The sequence below is a fragment of the Suricata suricatta genome, chromosome 8 (genome assembly GCF_006229205.1).
Source record: "Suricata suricatta isolate VVHF042 chromosome 8, meerkat_22Aug2017_6uvM2_HiC, whole genome shotgun sequence".
NCBI lineage: Eukaryota > Metazoa > Chordata > Mammalia > Carnivora > Herpestidae > Suricata > Suricata suricatta.
Genome location: NC_043707.1, coordinates 116,511,998 through 116,525,610, shown reverse-complemented (window position 1 = coordinate 116,525,610; position 13,613 = coordinate 116,511,998). Strand labels below are relative to the sequence as shown.

General features: G+C 43.9%; 1 protein-coding gene across 1 annotated transcript in view; it reads right to left on the bottom strand.

Moving 5' to 3' along the window:
- CSMD2 (CUB and Sushi multiple domains 2) overlaps nucleotides 1-13,613 on the bottom strand; it is a 590,124-nt gene that overhangs the window by 531,710 nt on the left and 44,801 nt on the right. Inside the window, exon 4 of the mRNA XM_029945853.1 lies at nucleotides 2,006-2,222. Within this exon, the coding sequence (XP_029801713.1) occupies nucleotides 2,006-2,222 (217 nt within the window). The remainder of the gene's footprint in view (nucleotides 1-2,005; nucleotides 2,223-13,613) is intronic.

Genomic DNA, 13,613 nt, shown 5'->3' with positions numbered 1-13,613 from the left:
GGAGATCCATTCCAAAACCTTCCAGAAGTGCATATTACACTCTTTCCTGCTATTAGGGCTGCCCTCTGGGGTCACTTCCTCTTACAGTCCTCCAAGGGGTGAGGTCCTCTGGCTGTGGGGCCCCTAAGAGACACGGCTCTCTTTCCAGCCCTTCCCCTCTGCCAAGCCTGCATGCCCCCAGGTCCTGAAATGAACTGAGATGAGCAGATCGGGAAGGTGACAGGAAGGGAGAACCCAAGCAGGGATGACGTAGTGAGGGTGCAAACCCTGGGAGCCTCCTCCTCAAACATGGCTGGTTGGCCAGAATGGGCTGTGTTGGGGCCAGACACACATCCAGGGCCTCCCCCCTACCAGCATCACCTCCCTGCCCTTCTGGACCAGAGCAGTCCCTGCACCTCCAGTGGGTCTTCTGCCCTTCACTCTCAGGGTGAGCAAACCCAACGTCAGAAAACAGATTTGACCACACCCCTGTGGACGTGAGAGTAAGGAAAGCCAGAACAACTCAATCTGGCAGAAGTGGAGTCCGCCTCCAGCTGTCCACACCCCGACCAAGGACCCCATTAGCCTTTTATCTTTCAACGCCATTCAACGTTCATCAAAAGTAGACACAGGTGCCCCCACATGGTGTCACCTGAGCTCAGCATCTGACAGTGAGGACTCGCTCCCTTGCAACCTTGTCCAGTCTCGTAGTGTTACGCTGGGAGTCTCCCAATTTTTTTTTTTATCTCTAGTCCCAGTGTCCTTGAACTCTAAACTCACATATTCAGGTCGATGCCTGTCTCCTCCATCAGCATGTAGCCTCAATGGAGACAGTGGCTTAGATTTGCTTGCTGCTGCATCCCCTGCACCCAGGCCAGTGTCTGGAACATAAGAGGTGTTCTTGAAATATTTGTGGAATGAATAAGTAAAGAGGATTCCTGTCTCTTCCCTGAATTTTCACTGAAGACCTACTCTGTGCCAAAGCTGCTGAATGTCAAGCCAAGATGGCTAAGCTCAGGTTTGTCCAAGAGAAACTACTAATCAACTACTGATCAGCTGCCCCCTCTCCTGCTGCAGGCTTGGCAGCCTCACCTCTGCACTGTCCTGAGAGGCCAGGGGGTGGGAGAGAAGAGGACTGGCACTGCCTTATAAATGTTGTTTGTGACCCTTGCACGCTGTCAGTAACCAGGGGCACAGAAGCATCTTTAAACAAAACCTTGAGAGTTAAAGGACTTGCCAAGAAACCAATCATTACCGTTCCATTCATTAGCACCCCAAGCTCCCCAGGGCTTGATGGAAACCACTAACCCTTTGGCTCCCTGGGGAGCCCAGAGCCTGGCTGACAGAACCATGCCACAGAGCACAGCAGGCCACCAGGTCAGCAAAACCTGGAGAGCTAGGATTCTTGGGCCTTGACCTTCATCCCAGACAAAGCTGCCCTGTCTACACAAGCATCCCTTTCTGTCTCCTTCCTCAATGTGAACTCTCCCCCCTTGGGAGCCAGCTCGGGGATGGGGAGGAGGGGCAGGAAAGTGCTCTCCATAGTTTTCTCTTCCAATAATTAGGATGAGATTTTGCCCCAAACTCCCCATTCTATGCCCACAGTCAAAGCCATGCAAACACAAGGCAAATTCCAACAATCCAACTCGATGGTTTTCAAGTACAGGATGTAAGAGACATAGTTACAATTAGCCTACAACACATATATGCTGGGTCTAAGGGGACAAAACAGATTTCCATGTGTGCAAAGAATATACACCAATAGATATACACACATACACACCAATCTGTGTGAAATCAGTCTTAATAGAAAGACTCAAATTTCTCTGAAACCCTTTGTATCTTCTATCTTATCTTCCCAAGTATACAACCCATCAGTCTTGCCTACTGGGCGCTTTTAATCTGGAGAAAGGTATTTAGAAATGTAAAGAAAGCCTAGGAATTGAGGGCAGACCCCATAAGAGCTGGCAAGTGAGCTTGGCTCTCAGGCCCAGCCGGTGGCTGTGGGGATGAGGGCAGCGGGTACCTGGTTCGCAGGTTCTCCGGCTGGGGCGGGCCATCAAACACCGACAGGACGTCAAAGTCCTCCTCCAGGGCGAAGGACTGGAACACGAGCTGGATCCTGTGCTGGTCCTCCGCCGTGATGGTCCACGTGCAGTTGGCATAATTGGGGTAGCCATACGGGAACCCTGGGCTCTCAACTGTCCCATTGGGACCCTGCAGCTGGAATGTGCAGTTTTGGCCTGGGAGAGAGAAAGTGCACAGATCAGTACAGCCAGAACTCTCAGAAGCTTCCAGAGAAATGAGAGCAATGTAAACCCGCTTTCCCAAGTTCTTCCCTGGCCACCCAAGGCGTGGCACAGAGGGAGGGAAGATGGGTGACAGATGGAGTGTGAGCTTGCTTGCATCGTGCACTGTGCGGGTGATAAAATGTGCATCATCGTACTTGAGCCTTGGAATGACTAAGGCTCAGGGAGTTGAAACTAAAAGGAACCAGACAGGGCAGAAGGCAGGCTTCTCCTCTAAAACATCAAGTGCCAGGATGGCAATTTGCAACCTTCTCCATTTTCCACACCCTCCAATTCTCCCAGCCCCTCCTCCGAGCTGCTGTCTCTCCTCCTGCCCTGCACTGAAAACAAAGCCACAAGGGGGAATCCTCTGGTCCCCCTGATTCCAAACCCATCCGACCGGCTCCACGCTGTCCTCCTTCCCACTGTGGAGAAGCCACCCCTGCTCCAATCTGAACATGATTGTCCCCTGTGCCCTTCGGATCCCATCCCCACTTCTCTCTTACATATGCTACACATATTCCGTCATTTCCTCTCTGCTGAAGCCTTCCCATCCTAAGTGTGCTCAGGACTCCATCCCTAAGAAAACAATTCCCACCGCATTCCCTCCAGCCCCATCTCTCTCTCCCCCTTCACTGCCAGATTTCTAGAAAACTCAATCTGTCCATACTTTCTGTCTCCATTTCCTTACTTCCCACTCACTCTCCAGCTCTGTCACTTCTGCCTTCAGGTTCTATTGATCCACTCAAACAGGTGTGCTTAGGTCACTGCTGGTCCCGCAGATATTTTCCGGTCTTCACTTTAACAGACCTCTCTCTCTGCTGCCTCTAAGGCTGTTGCTCACGTACACCCTCCTTTTGGAAACACCCCTGATAGGCCAGAGCATCTCAGACTTCACTGTGCAGGCACACCACCTGGGCGCCTGGGTGAAACGTGAGTTCCGACCCTTCCAATGGACGGCATCCTGGTAGGGCTGGAGGCTGTTCCTCTCACTGGACCCCTGGTTACTGACACAATGATGCTGCCATTTGTGGACCACACTTGGAGCAGCATGGTCCCAGGCTTCCTCCCATGACACCATCTGCTCCTTCTTTCCTCCCCCTGTTTGTCTCCTTTCCAGGCTCTGTATTGGGACCTCTCCTCTGTGTCTAGTCTAGAGGACCTCCCCATTTGCCCACTGACAACCTACAACCTCACAGTACAGGCTAGACTTCCCTCTGAGCTCCGGCCTTGACATCTCCTTTGGGATGCTCAGACTTGTGATGTCCCCCTCCCTCCCTCTCCTCTGACCCTTTCCTCTCCATCACAACCCCACAGGCATCTGCCACCCTGTCTCTTCCACTCTCCCTAACTCACGCCAGCCTGTCCCTTGGACTACCATAATAAGCTACTAATTGGTCAACCATGTTTACTCTGGTCCTTGCCAACACTGCAGGCATGGACGTCTTATTCAAAACAGACATCTGAACTGGTTACTTTCCCTTCCCCCTGACCTATACTAAATCTTCCGTGGCTCCTCACTGCTGTTCAGTAAGGAAAAATCACTTGTAGACTTGGGAGGGTCACTGCATGGTCTGGCTGTTAGTGATCTCTTAGACCCAGCTTCCACTAGCTGTCCAGTCAAACCCCACCCTCTCAGTGCTTGGTACCAGCCATGCTATCTTCCTGCACAGCCACAGGACCTTTGCATATGCTCTTCTCTCTTCCTAGAATACTCTTCCCTACCTTCTGGGCATACTTCTCTTTTAGATCTCAGTCCAATATCTCTCCTTGACTAGCTCAACCCTCTTATTACATGTTCTCATGATGCCATAACCTCTCCTTGATAGCAATTATCATAGAAGCAAATTTCCGTACTTCCATGTGTTTATTTCATCAGTATCTGTCTTCTCGCCAGGCTATAAACTCCATGAGAAGACAGACCATATGTGAGTTTTCCCATCTCTGAATCCACACCCCAAGCTCAGTACCACGCACATGGTAAATTCCCAATAATTTAATATATGGCTTCTATTTAGTGAATGTTTTGTTAGACACTCTTCTAAGAACTTTACATATATTGAGTTGTTTAAGCTTCGCAACAGCCCTTAAGGTGGATACTATTAATATTATCTCCATTGAATAAGTGAAAAACTAAGGCAAAGAGATACTAAGGAATAGAGCCCAAACACCATGAGTACCCACAGAGGGGATTCACGCATGAGCAGCCACTTGACACCCACCTCCTTAACTATGACGCTGATAAATGGACTCAACACTAATTTTTTTTTAAAGCCCACTTTAGGGATTAAATGACAAAGGACAGTTAATCTCTGAAATGACTTTAATATTGAGAAATCTCTTAACACAAAGTATCCCATTAAAAAAGAGAAAAAAAAGTTAAAGTCTGCTGAATAAATTCTAAATGGGCATTTAATAAAATTAGACATGTAACCCTGATTAAAAGAAGCATTTGGAACTAGGAAAAAAGATTTCCTTATCATGATGAAGCATCAATTTTAGAACAAGAACCTACATTCATACTTCTGGTGAAACACCTGATTAAGATCAGGAATGAGACAGAGTACTCACCTGTGAGGTTTCATGGCCTATTGGAAGAGCCAACTCTTGTGACAGAGACATGCACACACACACACACACACACACACACACACACACACAGAGAGAGAGAGAGACAGAGAGACAGAGAGAGAGGAACAAGAAAAAACGTGGTCTGCAATGATATTTTAGTATACTCGAAAACAAAAAAATCAATTATAAAGCTATTAGAACTAATAAAAAACTCAGCAAAGAAGCCAAATGCAAAGTAAGTTTACAAAATCAATACCATTTCCATATGCCAGTGACAGATAAAAATATAAAGAAAAAAGTTTCTCTTTATAATAACTACAAAATACATACACTACATAGAAATAAACTTGGTAAGAAATGTGCAGGCACTGTCTGAAAATAACTTTTAGATTGGGATTTAAAGAATTGAATAATTGAAGAGACATAACGTCATCTTGAGCAGAAAGACTAACTACTGAAAGGTTAATTTAGAATATTAACCTTTTGAAAAGTTATTGAAAAGTTAATTTACAAGTTTAATGCAATTCTGACCAAAAGCCCAATGACCTGTTTTAAATGTGGTAAAATGATAGCTAAGTTTAACTGGTAAAATAGATGGCCGCAGACAATGCATAATTTTTGAAAAGGCAGTGAATGCACTGTTAACCAGAATCACCAAATGATGCTTCTGAAAATAGCAGGGCAGTGGTCTAAGAGGGGAGAGGCGGAACAAGAAACAGTATGGCAGGAACGGCCAAAATACACATAAAAACTGAAATACCTACAGGATAACATTAAAAAATTGATGAGAAAAGAAAAACATTTTGCATGGTCACCGACTTAACTGGGAAAAGAACTGTTACCTCTTCAACTCACACCATCTACTAAAACAAATTCCAGATGGAGAAAAGAGAAGTTAAAACAAAATCAAGCCAAAAAATAATTAGAAAAAAAATAGGCAAATAATTAACTCATTGATTTTCCAAACAGAAAAGCAGTGGAAAATACTACCAGAAACCAGATAAATATTTAGCCACAAAACAACGAAATAAAGCTTCACAGGAGCCCCCTACTTCACTCCTGTAAACACCCCCTCATGGCTACAGGGGCCAGATCTACTCATGTTTCCAAAACCTGGTCATGTCGTTGTATTATGTCATTCACCTATTCATTCATTTGTTCCTTCTTTCCTCTAGGTTAGACCCTGTGATGGGCCATGGGGCCCGGATCCTAGATCAGACACAAGCAAAGACACCCACCTGGGGGCCGTACAGAGTGCGTCTGGAGTATAGACCCCACATATGCCACACCTCAAAGCCCACTCTCATCTGTGTCCTGGACCACCACTGATACCAATGCTTACCCCCCTCCCCAGCATCCTGGGCTGCTGCCTCAGCTCTGACCTGCACAGACCTACCATTTCTGATTCAGAATCTGGGTATAAACAGAACTCCTGCTACGAAAAAAGAAGTGAAGGGGCTCTGTTCCATGCATGGGCCAAGAAAGGTGATAGAGTAGGGGGCAGGCAGAATGGCAGGAAGAGAACCAGAGGGCAGTTCCACACAGGAAAAGGTAACTCAAAGTGTTGAGCACCACAGACAGTCTCAGATGATGATCTTGGGCGAGGTCACTCAGTTTGATGTCTGAATGGTCCCTCTGGAAGTAAATCACAAGAGAGTAGGAGTTTTGTCCTGGTTCTCCTGTATCTCGGTAAGGATGTGCTGAATGGATACACAAATTTCAGCAAAGGCAAGGGGTGGAAGGCAAGGTGACAGAGGCCAGACCATAGCAAGTAAAGGCAAGATTGACTAGTGAGAAGGTAGAAGCCATTGTATTTTAAATAATAATTTGTATGTTTTGCTCATTGAAGAAAATTTTGGAAATATAGGCAAGGATAAAGAAGAGAAAGCATTATAACCTCACTTTCTTTCCAGAGGCAACCACTGTTGAATATTTTCTTTTTTTTTCTGGATTTTTCCATACATATTTCACATTGTGAAGCTAATATGGTGTATATAATTGTGTATGCTCTTTCTTCAGTAAATTTTTCTTGTCTCAAATTACAAAAGGCAAGGTGCATTTGTAATATACATAGATACCCATATACGTAACACAAAGATACATAAAGAAAAACTGGTCTCCCATCTCTCTCCCTTCCACCCAATCTAAAGTGACCAGGCAGGTATATGTCCCTCTCCAACCTTTTCCACTCTCGTGCAAACACATGGATACATTCCGGGAGAATTTTTATTATTTTGTTTAAAAATGAGATTCTGGTTTGGCTCATTTCTCTGCAATGTGCTTTCTCACTTAACAATACATCGGGGACATTCTTCCAGGTCAGTAGATACATATCTAACTTATTTCTTATATAAAGGTGTAATATTCCACAGCATGGATGTATCGCAATTTATTCAACCACTCTCCTCTTGATGGCTATTCAGGTCATTTCTCGGTTTTCTTTTGCAACAATTCAGTAAACATTATAACATGAGCTTTCCCCCCAAGATATCCAATCTGTTCATAAACAGCATTTTAAATGGATACACAACATTCCGGTCCTTGGTTAAACTAGAATTTACTCAACCATTCTCCCAGTGCCAGACATTTAAATTGTTTCCCCATTTTTTCCCCTCTATTATAAATAAGATCTGGACACTTAGTAAGGCCTGGTGACAGAATGAATGCTGGTCAGTGCAGTGGAAAATGCCTTTCCATGGCCAGAGTCCCAGAACAAATGTTCACTTATGCGGTAATCACATCCAGCTTTGGTTTTGAGGGTGAGGGTGGTGGTACTGTCCGCATTAGGTTGGCTGACCTCTGTGGCAGGCACTGTTGGAGACAGATAGTGCTAGAAGCCTGACTCATTGGGAAGTCTCCCTGAAATCAGATGTTGGTTAGTGAGTTGAGAAAGCTCTAACCCGGAGAGTGGCAGTGGGGAGTCCATGCCAAAAGGGTCCAACATGATTTCATGCCTACAAAATGCTGAATTTCTTCCAAGAAAAGGGTTACCTGTTCTTTACCTTTTTAAAAAATGTTTTATTATTTTTAAATTCTGCTGTAGTTAACATTAGTTTCAGATATACAATATAGTGATTCAATAATTCTATACGTTACTCAGAGCTCATCATGATAAGTGCACTCCTTAATCCCCATCACCTATTTCACCCGTCTCCCACCCACCTCCCCTCCGCTAACCATCAAGTTTGTTCTCTGCATTTAAGAATCTGATCTTTTTGTTTGTCTCTTTTTTTGTTTGTTTTGTTTCTTAAATTCCACATATGTGCGAGATCGTGTGGTATTTGTCTTTCTCTTACTGACTTATTCCACTTAGTATTATACCCTCTAGCTCCATCCATGTGTTGAAATGGCAAGAGTCATTCTTTTTCATGGCTGAGTAATATTCCATGTCTATGTGTACCACACCTTTATCCATCCATCCATCCATCCACACTTGGGTTTCTTCCATATCTCAGTTGTTGTAAATAATGCTGCAATGAACACAGGGGTACTTGTATCTTTTCAAATGAGTGTTTTTGTGTTCTTTGTTCTTCACTTCTAGTGACCAGTAGATAAGAATGCTGCTACGGACTTTAACCTGAGGGCACTTTGCATCTTTTTCTCTGTACCCAGGATGGGTTGCCTTCATTCATCCATGCCTCTCTCCAGTCAGTATGGCTTCTAGACACAACCAAGACCCATTTCGGGTCCAAAACAATCCTGGAGAATTAAACACTTTGGGTTGTTCTCCATGCATTTGTTTTTGGATGATTTCCCTCTGACAGACTTCCACAGGTGCAGGTTACTGGGTCAAAGGGTATGACCATTCGTGATGCTCTGACTCTGGATCACCCAAGTATTTTTTAGAAAACATACTCCACTTCCATTCTCAACAGCCATCTTCACTCACATTGTGTATCATCTTATTGAAAAGTTTTTCCCTACTTGACAGTGAAAAAAGAAAAAAATTTTCTTGTTTTATTTAGCATCTCTTTGTAACTGGATTCAACATTTTGTTTTCATCTCTCCCTAATAATTCTAAATCCTCCCTTCGGGAACTATCTGGTGAAATCTTTGGCTGGTCTTCCACTGTGGTGTTTATTTTTTCTCACTGATTTCCATATTTGTATCCTCTAGATATCACACATACTACATATACTTTTGTGGCCGTTTTGGCCTTGTAATTTGATGACATTTGATATACAAAGGTTTCTAAATTTTATGTACTTAAATCTTCTAGAAGTTCTTACTATTTCCTTATCAATTTGCACTAACTCTTTAGAGAATCCAGATTTTACTCTTTTGTCCTATTTGTTGCATATATTGTTTTCTACCTGACTGTGTGCTTTTGGTTTTATTTAGATTTTTCATGTAGATTAAATGTTAAGTTTGGAAGCAGCAACATTTACCTGTCTTTTTCTTGTTAACAGTTTTTAGGAAGACCTCTCTAGTAAGACTGGCTAGCTTCTCATTTCCCTCAACATAAAAGCTATGACCCTCGCCATTCAAAGCCCTACCTTAATCGATGCCCCACTGCCTCATTCCCATGGTTAGCCATGCAGCCTCCAGGCTGTCTTTTCCTTAAGCCCATCACACACCCACCTTGGAAGCTCTGAGTCCAGAAACGTCTTTCTCCAATAGCCATGTGACCCACTCCTTGGCTTCCTTCAGCTCTGGAGTCCAATATCACCGTGAGACCACCCAACATATAATCCAGACTTCCCTGCTTTCAAAACAGATGCTCTAGGTTCCTGCTTTGTTTTTCTCCAGAGCATTTAGCACCCACTGACATATACTTTTCTGTTTATTTTCTGCCCTTTCCCATTAGAATGCCATCTCCATGTGAGCAGAGGTGCTATTTTGTTCTCTGCTCTATCTCCAGATCCCAGACCTATACCTGGCACATAGCAGATGCTTACAGACGTATTGTTTGTTGAATGGATTAATTCATAAATATTAATCCCTCACCCAACTCTCTGTGCTTGGGATGCTCTCTCTCCAGTTCCTTCACCCAGCTTCTTTAAGACTCCTTCCCTCCTCCAAAAAAGCCATCATGCCCTGAGACAACAGCATGTATTTTTCCTCTACTTGCTGATCACTCACTATGAATATCCTTGTCTTCACCAATAGTGACATAATGATATGTCATTATGTAGCTTCTCCATTGGTAGACTCCTTGAGAGTCTATTCATATTTTTATCTCAACCACTTAGTTCAGTACTTGCCCACCATAGACACTCAGTACATACTGTGGGGATGAATGGAGGAGTGAAATGAATCAATCTTTGTCTAATACACAGACAACACCTTCCAACTTCATTTCTCTGTGTATTTATTTATGGCTTATTTGGGAGATGGCTTAGGAAAAGATCAAAAGTGTGGGCTTGGGAAGCAAAAACCTTGGGTGCAAATTTCAGTTTTGCCACATAATACTTGATGGACACTTTATGTAAACCCTTTAAAACTTAGTTTTGATATCTTTAAACTTAACACCCACTTCAAGGATGGCTTTATAGATTAATGTGATAGGACCTGCTAAATTGCTAAATGCTCAGATGGGACCCAACACACTATAAGTGATCAATAAAAACCAGCTAATCTTTCAGCACAGATTTGTACTTTCCTTTATATAGATCCCAGTCACATCTTGTTAAGGTTATTCCCAGACATTTTATGCACTTTTTGTCACTCTAGCAAATAACTTTTTTCCCCCATTATTTTATTTTTCTAGCTGGTTATTACTGATATACAGAAAATCTATTGACTTTTATATATTCATCTTGCATCCAACTAGGTTTCTGAACTCTTATTAATTCTAAAGATTTCCCAGTTGATTCCCTTGGGTGTTTTAGGTACACAATCATGTTGTCCACAAATAATGATAATTTTTAGGAGATCATTCTTTTTAAGAAGTTTGGCAGGAAAATTCAATTCAATTCTGCAAATATTTATTGACTGATAAGGTCAATTTTGGACAAATTTAGTTGGAGAAGCCAGTGGGACATCCAGACAGAGACGGCCAGAAGGCAATTAGGGCTGTAGACTGGAATTTGAGAGTGTACTCTGCGCTAAGATATGGATTTGTCAAAGCCATGTAATTAATGAACCTGCCCTGAAAGGAAACTCAGAGGAGAGCTGCAGATGTGGGGCAAATCATCATGTCCACTGAAGTTGTCTCAACTGCCACACAGAGAGCCAACTGTGCCCCTCAAGTCTACAGTTGGACTCTGGCCCAGCTGTATACGTGCCTTCCGGCAGGAGCTCCTTGTCTGGACAGATGGCAGAAGCCAGGGTCAAACAGTATCTTTGGCCTTCTGCAATCACCCTTCAGGAGCAGGGCAGAGACCATGGTTGTGGAGATGCTGGCATTGAGCCTCATCTTAGCCCCTCTCCCCCGTACACTGAGCTTTGGTCACACCAAGTAGAATAGTTCATCGTCTGTAAACACCCCAGGCCCTTTCAGGCCTTCACAATGCTTGGCCTGGAATGCCCTTCCTCTGCCTTCTATACCTAGCAAACCTTACTCACTGCTCCAGATTCAGTTCACACAGTACCTCCTCTGAGGAGCCTTCCATGGTTTTCTGGGCAGTTTCCCCCTCCCTCTCTCCCTCCCTCCATCTGTCCTTTGCCCTCTCCCTTCCTCTCTCTCTTTGTCTCTCCCTCCATCCCTCCAACCCTCTCTCGCTCCCTTCCTTCCCACAACAGCCACTGGCCAAATTTCAGGTCTCTTCTCTCTTCTATCCCAGTTTGTGCCTTTCAACAAAACAAAAATGGCCTGCTACTCTCACTTAAACTCCTTCAATGGTTCCTCTGGATAAAGCCCTACACACTAGATAGGGTGCACAAGACTCCCCTCCCCTGCCTGAACCAGTCCCCGGTCCTCTCCTAGGCTTCACTTCTTGCTACTCTTTCCCTTATAGAGCACTCCAGTCCAAGCCAGCCTCCATTTTATTCCTTTAATGCTCCGTGCTCCTTTGCTCACTCTCGAGTCTTTAAGTGTGCCATCTCCTCTGCTTAAAGTATCCTTTCCCCACCCTCTGGTCTGGCCAGCTCCTATTGATCTTTTAGGTCACAGGTCAAAGTTTACCACCCTACATGAGAGGCCCTCAGACACTACTACATTAAGGTGAATTGCCCTCACCCCAACACACACCCTGCCATGAGTCCTCACAGCACCCTGCAACTCCACCGTCACACGTGGAATGCGTGTCTTCCCTGACAAGTGTGAATTCCATGCGGGTAGAGACCATATTCTGCCACATTAAAACTGATCCCCAGAACCCAGCACATTGCCTGGACACCAGGTGCCCAGTAGAGATGTTCATAATGGCTAGACCTTGCCCACGAGCCTAGTATGTCACACATCCTACTGAACTGCAGACCCAGAGCCCCTCCAGGGCCCTGCCTCTCTCTAATCCTGGTGCCAATACCTGGTAGACATTGCAGGTGTGCATTAGGGTTGGACGAGAGAATTATCACAGATGTCTCTAATGAAGTTGTGCATTGAATTTTTTCTTCCTAGAGGTCTTTAACAATGAGAACTTAACCTCTGAATGCCAAGTAGCACCTCTTAGTTGTAGCAACCAAAAATATCTCCAGACGTTGCCAAACGTCTCTTAGGTGGGAAAATATCTCCCCTGGTAGAGAGCCACTGATTCAATTATTTGCCATTTTGGAGTTCTTAATGAAAGTTAGAAATACTCTTCAGAATAATATACACAGGAGGCTAACACTCCATCTTTTTCATTCATTTCAAAGGATTCACAGACCTACACCAGAGGCTCTTCACCTTTGTTGTACCAGGACCTTCTCTGGCAGCCTGATGATGTCTTCACAAATGAGGCTTTTATTTATTTTTATTTTTTTAATGTTTATTTATTTTTGAAAGAGAGAGACAGAGCATGAGTGGGGGAGGGGCAGAAAGAGAGGGAGACATGGAATCCAAAGCATGTTCCAGGTTCCAAGCCATCAGCACAGAGCCCAATGGGGGCTCGAACCCAAGAACTGCGGGATCATGACCTGAGCCGAAATCGGACACTTAACTGACTAAGCCATCCAGGCACCCCACAAATTATGTTTTTAAATAAAATAAATGTTTTTAATGAAATAGATGTTTAAAATAAACCAAAATCTAAAGAATTGCAAAGGAAACTGATTATATTGAAATATAGTTTTCAAATTATTTTGAAAATTTTTCATCTGGTCATATAGGTACTCCCCTATTAATGCATTATTAATAAGATCTAGCAGTGGGCCTGATAAATACTGCAGTTCAAACCATAAATGCTATTTCTGGATGGTTGCAACAACTGTATTTTCAGGTAATGAAAATACCTGTGATCTCATTAGTGACAAATTCATAAATACTGCTAATACTGCTCTGCTCTGTTGCTTATATTCATCATTGGTAGAAATGCCAAGGCTCAAGAGGAAATTAGTGAAAATAAAGATGCAATTTTCCCCTTTTCAGTTAGGAAGCCCCTAGATTCTATCAAGAACCTCAGAGACCCAAGCAAATTCAATCTTTCATTCAGCAAATCTGGGGAGGGTTACTTAGGTGCAGGCCACATGTGTGTGGGGGTAGGAAGATGGGAGGGATAGATTTTGCATAATGTGCTCCGTGCCCTCAAGAAATTCACAGTGGAACATAGAGACAGACGCACTTGGCCCATCTTACTAACTCTCCACTTAAACAAGTGGTTCAGGGGCACCTCATCATCGGATCCCAGGGGAACAGCAGAGAACACATGCAAACAAACCCGGAAAAACTGGTGCTTTTGTGCAGGTCTGAGAAGG